The sequence below is a fragment of the Camelus ferus genome, chromosome 7 (genome assembly GCF_009834535.1).
Source record: "Camelus ferus isolate YT-003-E chromosome 7, BCGSAC_Cfer_1.0, whole genome shotgun sequence".
Taxonomy (NCBI): Eukaryota; Metazoa; Chordata; class Mammalia; order Artiodactyla; family Camelidae; genus Camelus; species Camelus ferus.
In genome coordinates this window covers 24,578,711-24,597,537 of record NC_045702.1, presented here as the reverse complement: position 1 = coordinate 24,597,537, position 18,827 = coordinate 24,578,711, and the positions used below count along the sequence as shown (strand labels likewise).

The 18,827-nt window shown below is 38.3% G+C and overlaps 1 protein-coding gene across 1 annotated transcript; it reads left to right on the top strand.

The window, feature by feature from the left end:
* The first annotated feature begins 6,566 nt into the window (after positions 1–6,566).
* Positions 6,567–15,648, top strand: LOC102522934 (hyaluronidase 4). Its single transcript, XM_006189156.2, has 3 exons — positions 6,567–7,687; positions 13,539–13,628; positions 15,250–15,648. Exons 1-3 carry the CDS (start codon positions 6,734–6,736, stop codon positions 15,646–15,648), a joined length of 1,443 nt encoding a protein of 480 aa, XP_006189218.1. The 5' UTR covers positions 6,567–6,733.
* Positions 15,649–18,827: the final 3,179 nt, after the last annotated feature.

Sequence of the window (18,827 nt, the reverse complement as noted above, 5' to 3'; positions counted from 1 at the left end):
CAGTTTATAGCTAAGTTTACTGCAGGTTGACAGGGATATTTCAGGTAGGGAACATTAGTTGCCATGCTAAAGGGTGCTACAAACTCAGGCATGAATCCACGGAGTACCAGGAAGTGAGCCTATAGTGCTGAGCGGTCTGGAGAGCAGTCCAGGTCAGAGGGATTGCCATGCTGGTTAGAAAATCTCTCCTGTGTGAAACCATCATCAGAGGGCTATCAAGTTGCCGAGGGGTGTGGAGGAAGGAGGAGTGGGCAAAATTCCATCTCATCTTCACAGATTTAAAAATTAGGATTTAAGTTCACAGGTACAATTTTCAAAAGCTGAGACTTCAGTTCATAGAGAAGAGACATCAGTGCTATATTTGGATATATAAAATGCTATCATTATTTATCATCATACTCTTGTCACCCCTTAAAAAGATAGTATTGTGATATGCTGTAAAGGCAAATTAAAACAAGACACATAAAAACTGAATAGGTGGAGACAGTGAAACTTTTTCTAGTGTGCTGATGATGGTAACTGGCCCTGGAATCTCAGAGTGTAACTTCTGCTCCATTCTGGCTTCTGTTATATTGCACTGAGATTTCCTTATTTCATGTTGTAAACACACCAGGGTAGTTGCACAAGATTCAAAGAAAGAAATACCATTTGAGAAAGAATTTATAATAGGGAAGTGTGAGGAAGAATCAAAATAAAAACAATGTCATAAACATTGAAGAACTTTAAAAAAAGGTCAGAAGTTAATTTCCACAAAAAGAGTACAATTGGATAAAACACAGTGGAATTGAAGGGTTTAAAAAATGTAAGAAAAAATGATCTGAAGTTGAATAGGTAAAATCTAGCTTCCTGAGTTGTTTAACATTGGTTGAATAAATCACCAAAATTAACACATGGTCAAGGAAATAAAAATGAACGACCAAAGCATCTTTTTCATACCGAGTCCCTCCAGATACTTTTATTCTTGTAGCTAGAGTTTTGCACTGTTTACGATCAGAGAAGGCCTATTACTCTACAGCATGTTTTTCCACATGTAATAAATAATGTAGTGATATTGTTCACAGCCTTTTGTGGTGCATAATAACACTAATCAATTTCTTCAAGCCTATCTTCTGTGTTCCTAGTGAAAATCTAATAAACCATCAACCACTGCTGGTTCTCTTTACCGTAGATAATGACACAACCTACAATTAGCTCTTAATACCCATGTCAGAATAGAGCGGTAACTTAAAACTCTGGCTGATGGCGCCTACTTCAACTACAAAAAAAGGGCCTCTCATATTTCCTGAAAAGGGCTTTTTCTTACCAGGTTGCAGAAAAGCATACCATTTTCCCAAATAACTTTATATAAAATGATCTTTGTAATAAAATCCAACTCAGAGGTTATCTTTTTAAGGAAGCTGTGCCTGATTCCTTATAGTCAGAACCAATGTGCTTCTTCTTTCTGTTTCGTAAGAACGTTATTAGTTTTTTTAAATTTTTATATTTTAAAATAGCTGTTACACCAACATAGTACAAAAACCCAAACAGAAGTTACGTCTTCCCAAAATCTCAAACCACCCCTGCCTACTTCTCTCCTTTAGCCACAAGTTCTTCTTTCTGGAGGCAAGAAATGTAATCAATTATTGATTATTCTTCCAGAGATATTCCTTAGTACACAAATCACGTATTTACACATATATTTTACATATATACACACATATATATCCCTTTCTCAGAAAAATAGTGGCAGGGTCCTATACATATCTAGCTTTTAAAATATTTTAAGTATATGTGTGTGTGTGTGTGTGTGTGTGTGTGTGTGTATATATATATATATATATATATATATATACACACCAAATATGTATCTTAAAAAATAAGTTATCTGGTGAATATCCATCTCAATATGGAGAGACAACCTCATTCTTTGTTACAGCTGCATAGTATTCCACTGTGTGGAAAGCCATAGTTTATTTCACCAGTCCCTTAATGATGGACATTTGTTTCCAACTTGGAAAGGAAACAGTATAATGAATAACATAAAAGCAGGATTTCTAAGTGAAAGGTTTTGTGTGTTTGTAATTCAGAGAGAAATTTCCAGTTTTCTGTTTCCACTGGGAATGCACCATCATTCTTTAGTCCTTTTTCATTACGAACAGTTTACAGTCAGTGCTTGCACATTTCACCTTGCTCAAATTTCCTGCCTTGCTAAAATATGTATGCTTGTACAGAGAAATGGGTGCCATTAACAAAGCCAGGCCAACCCTCGTTTCCAAGCCATTCCTGAAATTAAGTCACGTTAACCTAAAGTAAAACAGTGTGAGCTGGTCACAACCTTTGTCCTCTTACGTGCCTGCCCTTTCACTCCAGTCCTTACCCTGACTGACATTCAGGTGTGCTATCTGGAGACCACAGATCAAACTCTCCTATTTTAATACCATTGCAGTCCTTTGGCCTGGGGTCAGCCCCAGCTCCCTATTCCTAGTTCCTATCTGCTTACCCTGCCTCATATCCCAGCTCTTCTGGTCAATGGCTTGGGTCATATTTTGGGGGAAGGAGGTGTTTTAAGTTATATTCTTGACTATGGACATTGAAAAAAAAAAAAAAACCTTAGTAACGTTTGCAAGACCACTAGATTGCTTTGCAGTTCAAAAACTTTAAGCAGAAAGCTGAAGATTTAAATCAACCTAATGTTATTTTAAGGAGCTTAGTTAAAAACAGTTTGACAGTGGGAACATTTTATTCAAAATGTGATCCTAAGACTTTGTGTGCTTTTCCAAGAAAGCTGTTGATCTTGGCTGCAAGAAATTTCAAGTCCTAAAGGAGAAGTAGTACTTTTTGACAAAGACTAAGTATACAGTCTTCTCTAAAAACAATTATATCCTCTTTCAGGTTGTAAAATGCTCCTGATACATAAAAAAAGTGGCCTTTCACCCTGAAGAGTGAGTGAATTTCCCATTCACACAAGCGACACTGAAATAGTCATTTTTATATACTGACAAAACTTAAGCTCATTTTTAGGAAGACTGGAAAGGAAGCAGTTTTGTACAATCAAGATAGTCCAGGAGTTCTCAAATTTATTCAGATGGAGGGACATCCATGCTCTTTGTTTATGACATGAAATGAAGTTATAATAAAATTCAGTACCTAATGATGAATCGTGGGACTTAAAGAGATATTACCATATAGTAGATTATATGGTAAACCAATAGGCATCAAGTTTTTAAGAAAAATGTATGGGAAAAAGTTAATTGAGAAACTTCTATCCACTAAGATATATTTTTTTCTTCTGCTGGAACACTTAGGGCCACTTTTCACAATATTGATATTTCATGAGAAAAGAACTTAAGAACATCAGGATAAAACATTTATTAACAATCAGACTAAGGCAATAACATCCTCCAGAGAGAAAAAATGGAAATGTATTATTGGCTTTTTCTCTAATTAGCTTTTATGAGAAAGCAGGCTCTATCTTCCATTCTGATAAATATTTATGCATATATCTTTATTATTGGCAACATTTATCACTTCTACTTTAAAGGTTTGGAAATAAAAAGTTGCATTTTAAAATTTCCAATAAAAATGGCATCATGACCTTCAGGATACCTTTTTAAACCCTTACAGATTTAGGGGCAGACATTTGGCATCTTAAAGATTTTGAAAACAGATCCCAATATCATGAAAAAGAGAAACAGAAGAGCTGTAGACTTAGGAAATTAATTCCTTCCACTAATACATTAATATTAAGAGATGAGTGTGTATGTTTTTAAAAGCCTTCCCAGAGTATTCTTTCTGAACTTAAAAATTAGTCTGAACCACAATGCTGTATGAAAGAAAAAGCTACACTGAGTGTAAATGAGAACAGTAGTCTACAGTTGCAAGCAAAATTAAAACAAAACTAGCAAGATGAATTTATAGATTTATAATATTATTATTGTTCTGTGTTGGTGATTGTTAAAAATAGTGTGAAGTTCTAAATAACTGCATCGTGCTGCTCTCATCTTTGTCCTGAATTACAAGTACTTCCTTACAGGCTTCCCGCTTCTTCTTTCTTGCCCTCTTTCCTTCTTGTGCATATTTCAACACAGCAGCCGGAGGAATCCAGTTAAACACAAGTCAGACCATGTCATTCTTCTCTCCAAACTCTCTAATTCCTTCCCATCTCACTTAGATGAAAACCAGAGTCCTAACAAGACCTTACAAGACCCTCTCTCTTACTTCTCTGTCCCTTTTGCTTAGTCACTGGCCTTTTTGAAATTCCTTAAATACCGCATGCAGGCATGTTCCTGCCTCAGGGCCTTTGCACTTGCTACCCTGCCCTTGTTGCCCCAGACATCTTCCAGGCTTAGTTCTTTCTTCTTTTCAGACTACTTCTTTTCAGATTCCTAAGGCTTTCCCATTTAAAACAAATCCCTGCTTATTTTTTTCTTTACTATTACCACCATCAAACGTAGTATATTTACACACCTTGTTTATTGTTTATATCCCCTGCAGGGATTTAAGCTCTGTGAGGGTAAGAGTGTTTGGGAAAATTGTCTGGGAGGTACCAACGGAGGGGATCTCCTCCCACAAGCCATGTTTAATTAGGAGAGTGACAGAGGGGTCACCAGCGACGTGATCTCCTGCGTGAGAAGCAGCAACCCAAGACGTACCACAAGCAGAAGACCCAGGCGCTGGATTTTACTTATTTATTTAGCCTGTATTCCTTGTGCACCCGCATGTTTTATCAGGAGCCCTGCCTGCCTCCAGCCATGGAATGTGAACCTTCCCTTAACCTTTCCTTAACTGGAGTAAGGAGAATGAATACCAATGTCCAGGGTAGGAGAAAAGTTACTTGGCAACTTTGTAGTAAATGAATGAGGATGTTCTGTAGTGGTGATGAGGCGGCTGACCAAAGGGGAAACAATAATCAGTGGAAAGCTGTGTTTTGAATAAAACTGAAAGCAGGAAATGTTCTGATAGAATAGATTTTTTTCCCTATACATATGTAGCCTTCTCTAACATAAACTGAATTTTAAATTTAAAGAAAAAAATTTTTCCTATGAATGAACACATTATGCAAATCCATTTTTCCTACTCTGAGGCAGAATATAATTAAAAAAAAAACCTCAAAGATAAGGGGCAGTTTTGAGGACCACAATTCTCATTGTACTCTAAAATTATACTCCCCTGAAAATACTGTTCTCTTCAGACCATAATTTATACCTTCAGTCTATTTCATGTTACTAACTAGAGTAATCTTACTCATCTTTGTATTGTGGAGGAACACAGATAATTATTCAATGAATGGATGAGGAAATTATTTACCTGGACAGTTCTTAAAAACTGATATTTTGTGTATAGCCGCTAACTTAGAACTTCTTATAAGTCTTTTTTTTTTTCTTAAACTTCTTTGAATAAAGTTCTATAGATTACCTACAATTTTTGTTTACCTCACCATCCTAGGCCTGCGAAATGCTATAAGATTTGGCTGGTGACACCTGGTGGTTAAAAATGATAATTACAAGCTCACAGCAGGAAAAAAAATGTGACAATGAATGTATGTATATCCAGGTATAACTGAAAAATTGTGCTCTACACTGGAATTTGACACAACATTGTAAAATGACTATAACTCAATCAAAAATGTTAAAAAATAAATAAAACGTTAAAAAAATAATTACATACAACATACTGCATACAGTGATCAGCTTTGCAGGAGGAAATACTCACAAGCCACAGATTCTATGCAAAGAATTTCCATCAGTTAGAGTTGCTGGTTGTAAGCAACCAAGTGAAACCTTTGACCTGAGCAGAAAAGTACTGTTCCATAAGGACAATGCTGCAACTTAACATTAACACCATGGATATCAGATTCTGGATGCCCGAATGTGCACTGCCACTCCTGGACACTGGAATTTCTGTTAGCAGTGATGCCACCACCTTTCAGCCCTTTTGATCCCCAAGATCTTAATTCAGAGTCTAAAGTAGGATGCACCTAATTGGCCTGGCCACGGTCCAGCACCCTAGCTACAAGGAAGGCTGGGAAAGTATGTAGACATTCAGCTTATTTAATGAAATAATACAAAAGTTATTACAAGATTAAATGACATAAATATTTATTTAGTACTTAAGTACAGAGCCTGGGATTTGATGAATTTTCCAAAACAGTAGTGAATACTATTTTACATGTTTATTTGATCATGAGCTTTTTTGAGGGTGAGGACCATATATTAATCATTTTGTGTTCTGGGCATTCTATATGTGATGCTCCATGAATGCTAGTTGAATTGCATTGGTTGCCCTGGAATAGAAATTAGGTCACTACACTTGCTTGTTTTTTTAAGAGCTTTCTACTCTCTCTCTCTTTTTTTTCTTTTTTTCTTTTTTTTTTGGTAAGAAGGAACTCTTTTTTTTCCCCAGTTTTTTTTTTTTTTTTTTTTTTTTTTTTGGGTGGTAGGTAATTAGGTTCATTTATTTATTTACTTTTAGAGGAGGTACTGGGGATTGAACCCAGGATCTGGTGCATGCTAAGCATGCGCTCTGCCACTTGAGCTATACCCTCCCCCTACACTTGCTTTTTATATCTCATTTTATTTGTGGGCTTCTTTAAGACCTTTAAATAAAATGAATTTGAAGATATAAATATACAACAACAATAATAATATCCATCCCTTTGAGTCTTTTTCCTCAAAATTATCACTAACAGAAAATTAAATCTCCCCACAGGTCTTCCAGAGTGCATGAAAGCAGAAGATAAGATTTTTATCTTATCATGAAACTGTTACCTGAAGGACAACTACGGTTTTGTGTTGTTCAGCGAGTACGTCTCATATCATGTCTGCTCATACTTTTCCTTCTGAAGTCTGTCTCTTCCCTGAAACCTGCCCGACTTCCAATTTATCAAAGGAAACCTTTCATAGCTGCCTGGAATGCTCCAACAGATCAGTGCTTGATAAAATATAATATAAGACTAAATTTGAAAATGTTTCAGGTGATTGGAAGTCCACTGGCCGGGGCCAGGGGGCAAAATCTCACTATATTTTATGTCAACAGATTGGGATACTACCCCTGGTATACATCACAGGGAGTTCCCATTAACGGGGGTCTCCCCCAGAACATAAGTTTGCAGGTACATCTGGAAAAAGCTGACCACGACATTAACTATTACATTCCTTCTGAAGATTTCAGTGGACTTGCTGTTATAGACTGGGAATATTGGCGACCCCAGTGGGCCAGGAACTGGAACACAAAAGATATCTACAGACAGAAGTCAAAAAACCTTATTTCTAAGACGCAAAGGAATGTATCAGCTGCTGACATTGAATATTTAGCCAAAGCAACCTTTGAAAAAAGTGCGAAAGCTTTCATGAAGGAAACCATCGAATTGGGAATTAAGAGCAGACCCAAGGGCCTTTGGGGTTACTATTTATATCCCGATTGCTACAATTACAATGTTTATGCCCCAAACTATACCGGGTCATGCCCAAAAGAAGAAGTGCTGAGGAACAACGAGCTCTCTTGGCTCTGGAATAGCAGTGCTGCTTTATATCCTTCTGTCATTGTCAGGAAATCTCCTAGACGCAGTGAGAACATTCTGCGTTTCTCGCAATTTCGGGTGCATGAATCCATGCGGATCTCCACTATGACATCCCGTGATTATGCTCTGCCTGTATTCGTCTACACTAGGTTAGGCTACAGAGATGAACCTTTACTCTTTCTTTCTAAGGTAAGATGCCCCTTGCCAGAAATAGGAGGATTTCCTCTTGTCTCTAAATGAGACACTTGTCTGTCAGTTATAGTCGCCGGAAAATTCCCAATTAGTGGTCCTTCAGATAGGAGCATAATTCTTCCTTTGAGCAGTCATCCACTTAGACTCTTGATGATGAATCGTGATGATTTTAGGCATTACTATTCTTCCAAGGAACAACATAAGGAGGGAAGGGGTTGAGATAAAACTGGCAGCGACTGCTCCCTCGAGTTCCCCAAGTCTGATTGTGCTTCCTTACCACTGGCCTTTTGCAAAGGTTATTGAGATGACTGGGGGTGAACAGTTCAGAAAATCAGAGAGGAGGTTTTAAAATGGAGTAGTTTGCTCACACATGTGGAAGCAGAATTACAGGCATTTCTGCTTCTGGCCTCACGGTCAAAAATCTCAAGAGTGAAAAAAAAAGTGTTTTCTTCTTAATAATGCATGATAGCAGCTTTGACAAAAGGTACAAGGGAGGCACAGTAACATGAATATAGTTAACACTGCTGAGTTGTATACTTAGAAATAGCTAAGATAGTATATGCTATGTGTTTTTTACCACAACTAAAATTTAAAAAAAATTTTAAGGTAGAAGGGAGTTATAAATCTGCTAAAAGTAGGTGACTATAGATTTAGAACTCTGGTTTATTCTTTACTCCATGACCACAACTAATGGGAAGTTGGTAAGAGCAGTATAAGTTTCTAAATTCAATTATAAATTCATCATGAGTAGGTGGTTTCGTAACCTGAGGTTAAAACTTACAAATAGAAGTTTTTTTTCTGTTGATTTTACTTAAGTCACGTATACAGCCAAAGAACGCGCAAACCATGAGGGTAATTTTTAAAATAGATGAACTTTCAGCTGAATTTTCTCTCCCTCCTTCTTCCTTTGCTACTCTAGTCACTTAAATGGAAACTTCTAGAGGTAAAATGTAAAAGAAGATGCTATTCTAATTTTTGAACCTGGATAATTATGTGTAAACTTTCTATGATAAGACTTGAGACTGGTTTCACATTTGCGATGCAGTGGTATTTTAAGATATTGCTGCAAACCAGGGGTTGATCACCTTTCTCTTTTCTCCACCATTGTAAGTTTCAATTCACCAGCATGTTTTAAAATATAAAGACGTTCTGAGTGTGAGGTATCCAAAGGAGGAGGCTCAGGAAACACCCCGTTGAGGGCTCTGCCATAACCAGTACGTGTCTGTGGAGCAGAAAGCAGAGCTTACTCTTCAGAGGGAGAAATGGCACAAATAAATCAGGACTTGGTAAACGCTCTGCCTCTGACACCACTGACGGCATGAGTAAGGAAAACAAATTCTCTATTATGAACTAATATTCATACAATCCAGAAAAATCAGCAACAAATGACAGAATGACAGGAAACCAATACTAACTGGAAGGTTTAAAAATGTTACCTAAATCTTTATAAAATAGTCTTTACTCTAGAATTGAAAGTTAAACACCATCTTCTTCTATGAAACTTATTCTGTATTTGGCTCAATCAAGTTCCTTTGTTCAGTGATAACAAATTTACTTTTGGAAGAAACAATAAACTTTAAGGGACAAAGTGCTCATTTCAAAAGATTAAACTACTGCTACATTTTGCACATTCTGCAAACTAAGGGTAAGTGCCTTCTTGAAAAGCTACAGCCTCAGAAATAATTCTGTTACGACGACGACGAAGGAAAGAAGGAACAGTTAGGGTCTCATCCAGAAACAGTTTTCTTTGTCAGCCCCATGGTATCATTCTGCAAACTTTCTGAATTGTAAGGGATTTCCATATGTTTTACACCACCAGTTTGCCACCATTTTTAATTCTATCCACTATAAAAATCTGTCCACAAATTTTTAAAAACCTGGTATTTACCTATACCAAACTGTCAATACTAGTAATGCCTTCCACTTCTGCCTTCCCAAAGATATCCACATTTTAGAATGTGTGTGTATACACACATATAATTAGGATTAGAAAAACAATTTACCAATAAGTAGCAAACCTTTTCACCTCTCCAGACCTCAGTGCTGCATTGTCTTAATCTACAAAATGGCACAATATTACATGCCCTACCGACTTGGAAATATTGAGAAAATAGAAATAAAAATGTGAAGCACTACAGAAGTATATGTGGTAGAGCTCTTGCTTTTAAACAAGAATCAGAGCCTTAAACTTAAAAGGGGAATACGTAGGAATGAAATTGCAGTCAGTAGCCACGGCTGGGGGGAATTATATGGGACCTGTAAAGCCTCATTTCACACAAACTATTGTTCACACCACTTACATATAAATGCAGGGTAGATATCACTTGATGCTATGCTTTAAAAAATAATGAAAAGTAGAAAACAAACTTATGGTTACCAGGAGGGAAAGGGGGGTGGGAAGGGATAAATTGGGAGTTCGAGATTTGCAGAAACTAACTACTATATTTAAAATAGATAAACAAGTTTCTACCGTATAGCACAGGGAACTGTATTCACTATCTTGTAATAACCTATAATGAAAAAGAATATGAAAACAAATATATGTATATATATGTATGACTGAAACATTACGCTGTACACCAGAAATTGACACAACATTGTAAATTGACTATACTTCAGTAAAAAAAAAAAAAAAGAAAGAAAGAAAGAAAGAAAGAAAAAAATAATGACAGGAATTTTCTTGAATGTACATTTAGAGGTGTTTTTCCCTGTAATTAGTTAATATTCCCTCTGGCAACACACAAAGGGAGCTCACCAGTGATGCTCCAGTTCCCCACGGTGGGCTCCTTACTTACATGCACTGTAGTGAAGTATCGAGGACTGAAACCCAAGTGTACAGAATGAGTCCTCTGGGTGCCCCTCCTTTCTACTTCCAAAACCTTGATGTGAGCCTGAGAGCCATAGGCAGGGCAAAGCAGCCTTACACTGTGCTGGGACCTGGAGGATTTGCTTCTATGACAGTGTGTGGTGTTCCTTTATTTCTCCTTTCATGTAACGTCACTCATGTGGCTCATGCTCTCAGGTGGTCCCAGTTTACCCCTAGAGGCATCTTACCTGTGACCCCCCTTACTGAGTAGTGCCCTTGCTTTTTTGGTCCCCCAAACAGAAATGTTCTGTGATTCATTCAACACTCAGCTATCAGCAAGGTGACAGTGAGTTAATTTGGTAGAGGAATTTGCCTTAATATCTGCTAAGGACTCCTTACCTCTATTCAACACATATAGAAGACTTGCCATTTTGAATCAGTCCCAAGAAACCCTCTGATAATGACACTAAAGTACACACTGGAAAGAAATTAACACTCCCTCCTGATACCAGCCCCAGAAGGTGTGGCTTCCACCACAGACATTTGGGGTTGCCTTACTGCATATGGGTCAATAACCTGTAAAGACAAAATGTAAATGCTGTGTCTCCCTCATCCCTCTGATGACAAAGCTCTAACCCAAAGAAATTCGTGGGCAATTTCTTGTTTCCAGCTCAGCATGTAAGAAGCTTGGAAGTTGCCACTCAGTCCTAACAAGCAAAAAACTAAACCAACCAAAAAAATCAACTCTTCTTAGATTAATAAGAGAAATGTGGACACAGGGCAGATTGCTACCCTCAAAACTGGAGAGACAGACAGGTGAATACTGAGAACCACAGCTTCCCAGATCAGAAACCATGAGCAGAAACCTCTGCGGGAACCACTGCCAGAGTAGGGAAACCTGAACTATAATTGGGAAACTGCTGGCAGCTCAGAGTGGACAAGCCTGAGAGATGAAAACTGCACAGGGACTCAATCATGGGGCGGGGGGGAAATGCTTCTGTGAGTTTTACCTCCCCCAGGAGCTCAGCAGGTCCTCACAGTGAATACTAGAGAACACCTTCTCATGCACCTAGCAGGCGAAGGAGAACAGGAACCATTTCGAGCCCTCGAAAGCATTCTGTTCTGTGGACAAGGTCTGCCCTCAGAAGAAACAATTTAACAAGAGTCAAACCCGCTGAGGTTTTATCAGAGCCTAACTGACCTGGGTGAAAGGAAATACTCAGCTCCAGCTCGCTCTAGTTTTCCACTTGGAACAAAGGAAATACCCAACTCTAGCCCCATCTAGTGAGACTGTCCCACCTAAGCGGGCTGGGACAGGAGGGGGGACAGCTGAGAAGCACTTGTGAAGTTCACAGTCCAGAGGCACAGACTCACTCAAAGACTGAGACCTACTCCCAAAACTGTGGAACTCTTCCATCCCCCGCCGACCTGATTAGCATGGTACTAAAGGCCTGTTTATAGCAGTTCCTTTTACCCAGCCAGATAGCTATCTGCCTATCAGGAAAAAATTAAATCACGTCTAGCTATCAAGAAAAAAATTACAAAACGCATCTTGCAGAGACAGAGCAAGCATAGAAGTAGACTCAGAGATAACAGGGATGTTGGAATGACCAGATCAGGAATTTAAAACAACTAAGATTAATATGCTAAGGGCTCTAATTGACAAAGTAGGATGGACGCAAGAGTAAATGGATAATGTCAGCAGAGAGATGGAAATTCTGAGAAAGATCCGAGAAGAAATGCTAGAGATCCAAAGCCCTGTAGGAGAAATGGAGGATGTCTATGATGGGCGTTCCGCTTACACTAGCTTACACTGTCTTATTTGAGCCTCACAAAAACTCTTCCCTTCCTGTCATGTCAGCAGAAACTATGGTTGTGGGAAATGGAAATAGATGTGAGCCTGAAAAGAAATTAGTTTAAACCAAAAACCTCTTCCTTTTTTTTGAAAGTTATCAGAAAATTGCCCAGAAAAAAGAAACTTTAAAAACTGATATTGTAAAACCTTTCATTTGGATGGACTATGAAGTGTCAGGTAAGGAGAGTTCTCTCTCAAGTACTGATACTCATATAAAATGTCCAAGGCAAAATATAGTTTAAAGTTCTGCTTTTAATTGCCACCAAATCACCCAATTACATTTTCCAGCGTATAACTGCCGGAAATTCATCTTTGGAGTAAAAGGTGAATGCTTAGTAGTCTGAAGAGTGGGAGGATATATTATAATTTAACAAACTTATTTAGAAAACCAACTGCAGAAACTTAATTTAGGAAACCAGCTGTACGCATTCAACTTTTAATTTCCCTCTAAAATGACCTAGATTCACGTTAACCTTTAAACACTAAAACAATAATCCTTTAGGATTACAAAACCATGATTCTCCCTGCTGAAATTTTGTTTTCATCTATCTTAACCATATTGAGAAAAATTCTGGTGACCTTATCGTGACTGGATGAATCACAAATAAAGCCCATTAAGTCAGGTACTTTGAAATTAAATACAAATAATTTCAGGGACCAAATATAAGGGCTGGAGCAAATCAGATCCTTCAGGCCCTTAACACTGTGTTCCTTTGCCTATCCTTGGAATCCAAATCACAAAATCCCTTCCAGTCACTGCAGAGGTGAAGTTCTCAGGAGAGGGTTGTAAACTGGAAAGGGAACTCAGCTAAGACTGAATGCAAGGCATTCCTCATATTTGGAGAAGGAAAACTTTCGGATTCTCTTTCAGGTCCTATACTTACAGCTGGTTGATGTGTCTGTGCCCCCTGTCAACTTCGATTAAACACTTTTTGGTGGCTATTTACAGGCTAATTGTCTTCAAAATAATATCCTGTTTGGGAAAACATGAGTTTAAAAAATACATATGTAATATGTCTTTCCATATGATTATAGAGTGTAATTTCTGAGCCTTGGTTCATTTAATATTTGCATTCCTCTCAGAAACTGGAAAATAATTTCATCCTATTACATTGAATTTAGCTTCCAACCCTAATCCCTGGCAGGTTGCTTTATATGAATAATGACCTCTACCCTCTCCAATCTAGCAAGACCTCATCAGTACTGTTGGAGAAAGTGCTGCCTTGGGAGCTGCGGGCTTTGTTGTTTGGGGAGACATGAACTTAACTTCATCCAAGGTAAGACAGGACCTTGGCGGCATAGTTCATATTATGTACAGTGTCTGTTTTCCTATAGAACTCACTCTAATCTAATCTAAACTTGCGTGAGAATTAAAGCCCAAATTGGCGCCTGATATGTAGAAGGAGCGCGATGAAGATTAACTTTTGTTAAGACAGTAATCATAATACTGACATTTGTTGAATATTACTATATGCTTGGATTGTGTCAAGTGCTTTCTTGTTTTGGATTTGCTCGTTTATTGATCATAATAACCCCCACGAGGTAGGGACTAGCATCCTCTTTATAGATGAGGAAGCAAGAGAGGAAATCTAACTAGGGTAACAGTTAGGCTAGCTAGCAGTGGAGCAGGCACTGACCACAGACAGTCCGACTCTGGAATTCTTTCACTTAACCGTTACAGAAAATGTGTGAGATCATATTTTGAGAAGTAGAAACAGATGGTAATTTTTAATATCTGCATTGAACTGATTTTTCTATGGAGAAATTAGCTGAACATTAATAACATTTAAAATAAGATTTATGTCTCTTCAAATTTCTCCCAGCTCAACTATTATCTACTCCAAGAAGTCTTCCTAGTTTTCCCCAGTCTACATTCATCACAATCTCTTCTGTATTTCCAGCTGTTGTTTGTTTGTATCTCTACAGTGTCATGCATTTTGCCTTGAATTATAATACTTGTATTTGAACGCTTTTTGTAAATTGAATTTTTTGCAAGATCATGGTGATCTGATATTATTCTTAGAATTTCACAGGCACGAATTGTTGCTACTGAGATATCGTTCATGAAACTATTTGTGACAACATAAGGTTAAAAGTCTCCTTCGTGCACATATAAGAATTAGGTAGAAACTGAGAGGATCAATTCTTGATTCTCCCAGTGTGATATTTCCCCTCCAGCCCAGGTAGCTCAAGAGAAGAGTGTCATCAGGAAAGGAAGCTAAGTGCACAAACCAGGTGGCCTCTGTTTAGAACACGCAATAGGAACCACACACACACGCACAAGCACACACACGAATGACCTGGGCAGCCTCCCAAGCTTTCCTGTGTTTGAATTGTATACAGGAGGTTAGACCCCAGGGCAGCTGATAGCTGAGCATAATTAACAGGAAAATCCAGAAGGCTACAGGTTGACGGTCAACAATAATTTGGTAGAACGTGATGATTCAGGTTCTAACACAACCCTGAGAGGTACACATACCTGAAAGGTGGCCAGAGGACAGTAGCTCTGGCACAATTTCCAATTTGGGTTTGTTCCTCTTTTCTTTACACCCATTCATTTGGGAGCTAGAAGAAAATTAAACAAGGATGTGTATTGGAAGAAGGCAAGGTCACATATGCTGCCTCCGGGGCCCATGTGCAAATTCAGTTACTAGGCCTACGAGAACATGCTCTCCATCTCCTGCCTCTTCCACCTCTTCACCCTTTCTGGTCTGGGTCTGGGTGTTAATAGCGCCTGAGCCTAAGAGTTCATGGGCTGGAACGAAGCCGTTCAGTTTCAATCAAGTCCAAGAGCTGCTTTGTGGGTCTAGATGCCCTAACCCAATCAGTATCAGAAAACAAACCAAAAAACCCCAAAAACCCCAAAACACTAAAACCTCCTTGTTTCTACATTTCTAGGTCAACTGTACAAAGGTGAAGCGGTTTGTGAGCTCGGACTTTGGGAGGTACATAGTCAACGTGAGCAGAGCCGCTGAGGTGTGCAGCCATCACCTCTGCAGGAATAACGGGAGATGCGTAAGGAAGGTGTGGAAAGCTCCTCATTACCTTCACTTGAACCCTGCAAGCTACCACATAGAGGCCTCCGAGGGTGGAGAGTTCACTGTGAAAGGAGAAGCATCTGATACAGACCTGGCACTGCTCGCGGAGAGATTCTCCTGTCATTGTTATCAGGGATACGAAGGGGCCGACTGCAGAGGAATGAAGACGGCTGATGGCAGCTCTGGGGTTTCCTCTTTTTCTGCCTCACTAATAATACTGTGTCTGCTGGTTTCAGCTGGTTCTCAGCACATTCAGTAGTGAGATAATTGAGTTTAAAGGGAATTGTGTGGCCTCTAGAGGCATCACTTAGGGAAGAGATGAAACTGATGACAATTTTTTTTTCTCATATGAAATCCATTCGGAGGTGTCATAATTAGCATTAGGTATGTCGCTTAACATAAACAGGAACTATTGCTTTATTTGGCTGCGACTGGGCTAAGAAACCAGATCCAGGAGTAAAACTCAATGCACTCTTCTTCCTTACTGGAATGTTTAAGTTGTAAACCTATTTAACCTACAGCTAATATATTTTCGGCTTCCTATGAACGTATATACATAAAAGTACACATATAAATATTATGTTATTGATTTCAAAGACTGGTTTCCAGCTAGCAGTTTACTTAAGGACAAATTACTAAGTAATTATCTGATTGAACAAACGGGATCACCTCAGGGTGTGACCTGGTCACCTCGTCCACCAAAGAGGACCGAAGGCAGAGTCCTTGTTACAGCCGTAGCTTCAAACTTCTCCAGGCCTGGGCTGAAAGCATGCAGAACCAGCTCCTGACATGACTTCTAATGAGAGGGGAGCTGTAGTCTACTCATGGTAAAGGCATCGATTCCAATATGGCGCCCCCCTCACCCAATGTGAGTCCCTCCCTCACAGACACTGGCAACTCTAGATACAGCGAAAGGCTCCAGGATAGTATTCGTGCTTGGTTGACATTGCCCTAGATGTAGAAACTGGAGCCATGTTGATTAAAATGTGATTGGTGTCTTTTGCAAGCAAAAACCATTACTAAAACAATGTTTTAATAAATGACATTTAAAGGACTCAGAAGTGCTATTGGGAAGGGGATCCTACCAAGAGATAGTTGAGATTTTGGTCTCCATATATGAGTTTTGAGCAGCGGTTTTGGAGTAGGTTTGAATCTAATTTCAATCATTGTTTCACTATCTGTCTGGTTGTGTGATTCTGAGCAAGTTATTTATATTCCCCATTTTCTCATCTGAAATCTGATAATATAATTCCTACCTCTGTGAATTACTCTGAGAAATAAATGAAATAATACATCTCATGCATATTTGGCTTAAGACATGCTAATCTTCAACTATCTTCCCTTGATCACCAAAGTAATGGAAACACTTTGGATAAAACAGAGTCTTGGGCAGTTTCCTCTTTCTGATGTTATGTTGTGTTTATAGTCACTTGTGCATGTGTTCTCTTGAGAGGCAGGGTTTAATTGATAGGATTTCCTTCTCCTGGAGATGATCTACTTGGAAGATAAACTCAAGACAGGTATGATGCTATTATAGAAGGCATGAGGATTGATTCAACCTCCTCCTCTGCCTCTTTTGTCTTTCTGTGAAACATCTGCAATACAGGTGTGCCCTTTTCAACTCTGGGTCCCTGCGTGTTAGTGGTTACTAACATTGTGAAGGTCTGATTTCTAAATGTAAAATACAAACAAAACAAAACATTTTTATAATACCATAAAAGAGAGATAGCATTGCATAGATTAACTTTTTAAAAATGAAGTTCATTTTCATATCAAAGATGATATAAGCACATTATAGAAAAACTTATAAAATAGAAAAAATAATCACTATAACATATCCTGGTAACTTTCGGTGTTTTTCTTTCTAGCTTTTCTTCTGAAGACTTTTTAAAAACATGGTTATAAATAATAATGTGCATATTTTTGCGTCTTGTATTTTTCACTTAACCATATCTTATAAGTAGTTTTCATCCTTATTTCAGTCTTCATAAATATAATTTAAACATTTTTAAGGTCACATGATAGTCTATCAACCGGATATAACAAAATTTAATTAACAATTTTTCTAACTTTTGATTTTTAAATATCAAACATTCACTATTTAGTCACTTCATCAGAGAAGAGTTTTCATATCACCTTCCTGATTCATCCATTCGTCTATTAATCAATTTGTACACTAATCAATATATTAAACATTCCTTCTTACCAGGCACTGTCCTAGGCTTTGAAATATATCCTTGACCAAAGCAAAGAGCCTTGCCTTCTTATGACTTATATTCTTGCTGGGGGGGACAGACATTCAACATACAAATAAGCAATTAATATCCGATGTTTAGATCCATGGGAAAGAATATGGAGAGCATAGTTGGGGAGGGTGGGATTTTCCATGTGTTGGGCTGCTTTGACCAGATGCTGTTTGAATGAAAGGGAGTTAGCAATGGGGATATTTGGGGAAAGGGCATTTCAGGCAAATGAATCAGCAGGTACACATTTGGTAGTGGGCCTGGTGTATTCAAGGAAGAGCAGAGAGGGCACTGGGGTTGGATCCATCCCTTATTTATTCTTCAATCTGTAGCATTTATCACCATTTAACATACTGTAGATTACATATTTGCTTATTTTCTGTCTTCTCTTACCAGAATGTAAACTAAGAAAGCGAGAACTTCATTTTGTTCACCACCAGAACACTACTTGGTACAGTGTCTGGGACATAGTAGGTGCCCAATAAGTATTTTGAGTGAATGAATGAATGAGTGATTCAGAAACCAGAATCAGTGGAAGCTATACATTTTTTACAAGGGTTTTGTTGTTGTTGTTGTTGTTGTTGTTGTTAACTCTGCATACTAATAGTGAGTTATTCCAAAGTCATTCTCAAACATTATTGTTCTGCTCTTATCCTAGGGCATTAGCCCCAGAAATCACGTGATTTAACTGCTCTGTGAAGAGCTGCGGCCTGAGAAGAATAAATCACTTGGCAAAGTCAAACAGCCAGTTTGCAAGAGAGCCCAATCTGGAATCTGAGTTGCTGCATTTTTTTTTTCACTGTGTAACTCTTGCTGTAATGGAACCCAAATATATTTGTTCAGCTTCTGACTATGAATTTAATGCATTTTTTGTTGTTGTTGTTAATTTGGGGTACTACTACTGGTCCTGTTCAATCAATCTCCAGATCTTCCAGCTGCAGATTTTCTGTTTAATTTGGCTTACTGCTCCTGGATAGGAAATCCACCTCCAAAGCTGCTTAATGACCGCAGCTTCTTGGGGTTGTCCTAAATTCCCTTTACGGAAAGAGCAAGGCATTAAGCCTCTCATTTTTAGTGTTCTCTTTTACAAAAGGGAGATCCTTATGACATCTTTTGTCCTTTTATACAGATTTAATGATATCAAGTAGATAAAATACGTAGCATAAAACCTGACACATGAAAATCCCCTACCAAA

Bases quoted from the DNA above. Each gene is read 5' to 3' on its own strand.
- LOC102522934 (XM_006189156.2), top strand. From the start codon at position 6,734: ATGAAACTGTTACCTGAAGGACAACTACGGTTTTGTGTTGTTCAGCGA. The intron at 7,688-13,538 runs GTAAGATGCCCC...TCTCCAATCTAG, and splicing joins CTTTACTCTTTCTTTCTAAG to CAAGACCTCATCAGTACTGT. The intron at 13,629-15,249 runs GTAAGACAGGAC...CTACATTTCTAG, and splicing joins TGAACTTAACTTCATCCAAG to GTCAACTGTACAAAGGTGAA.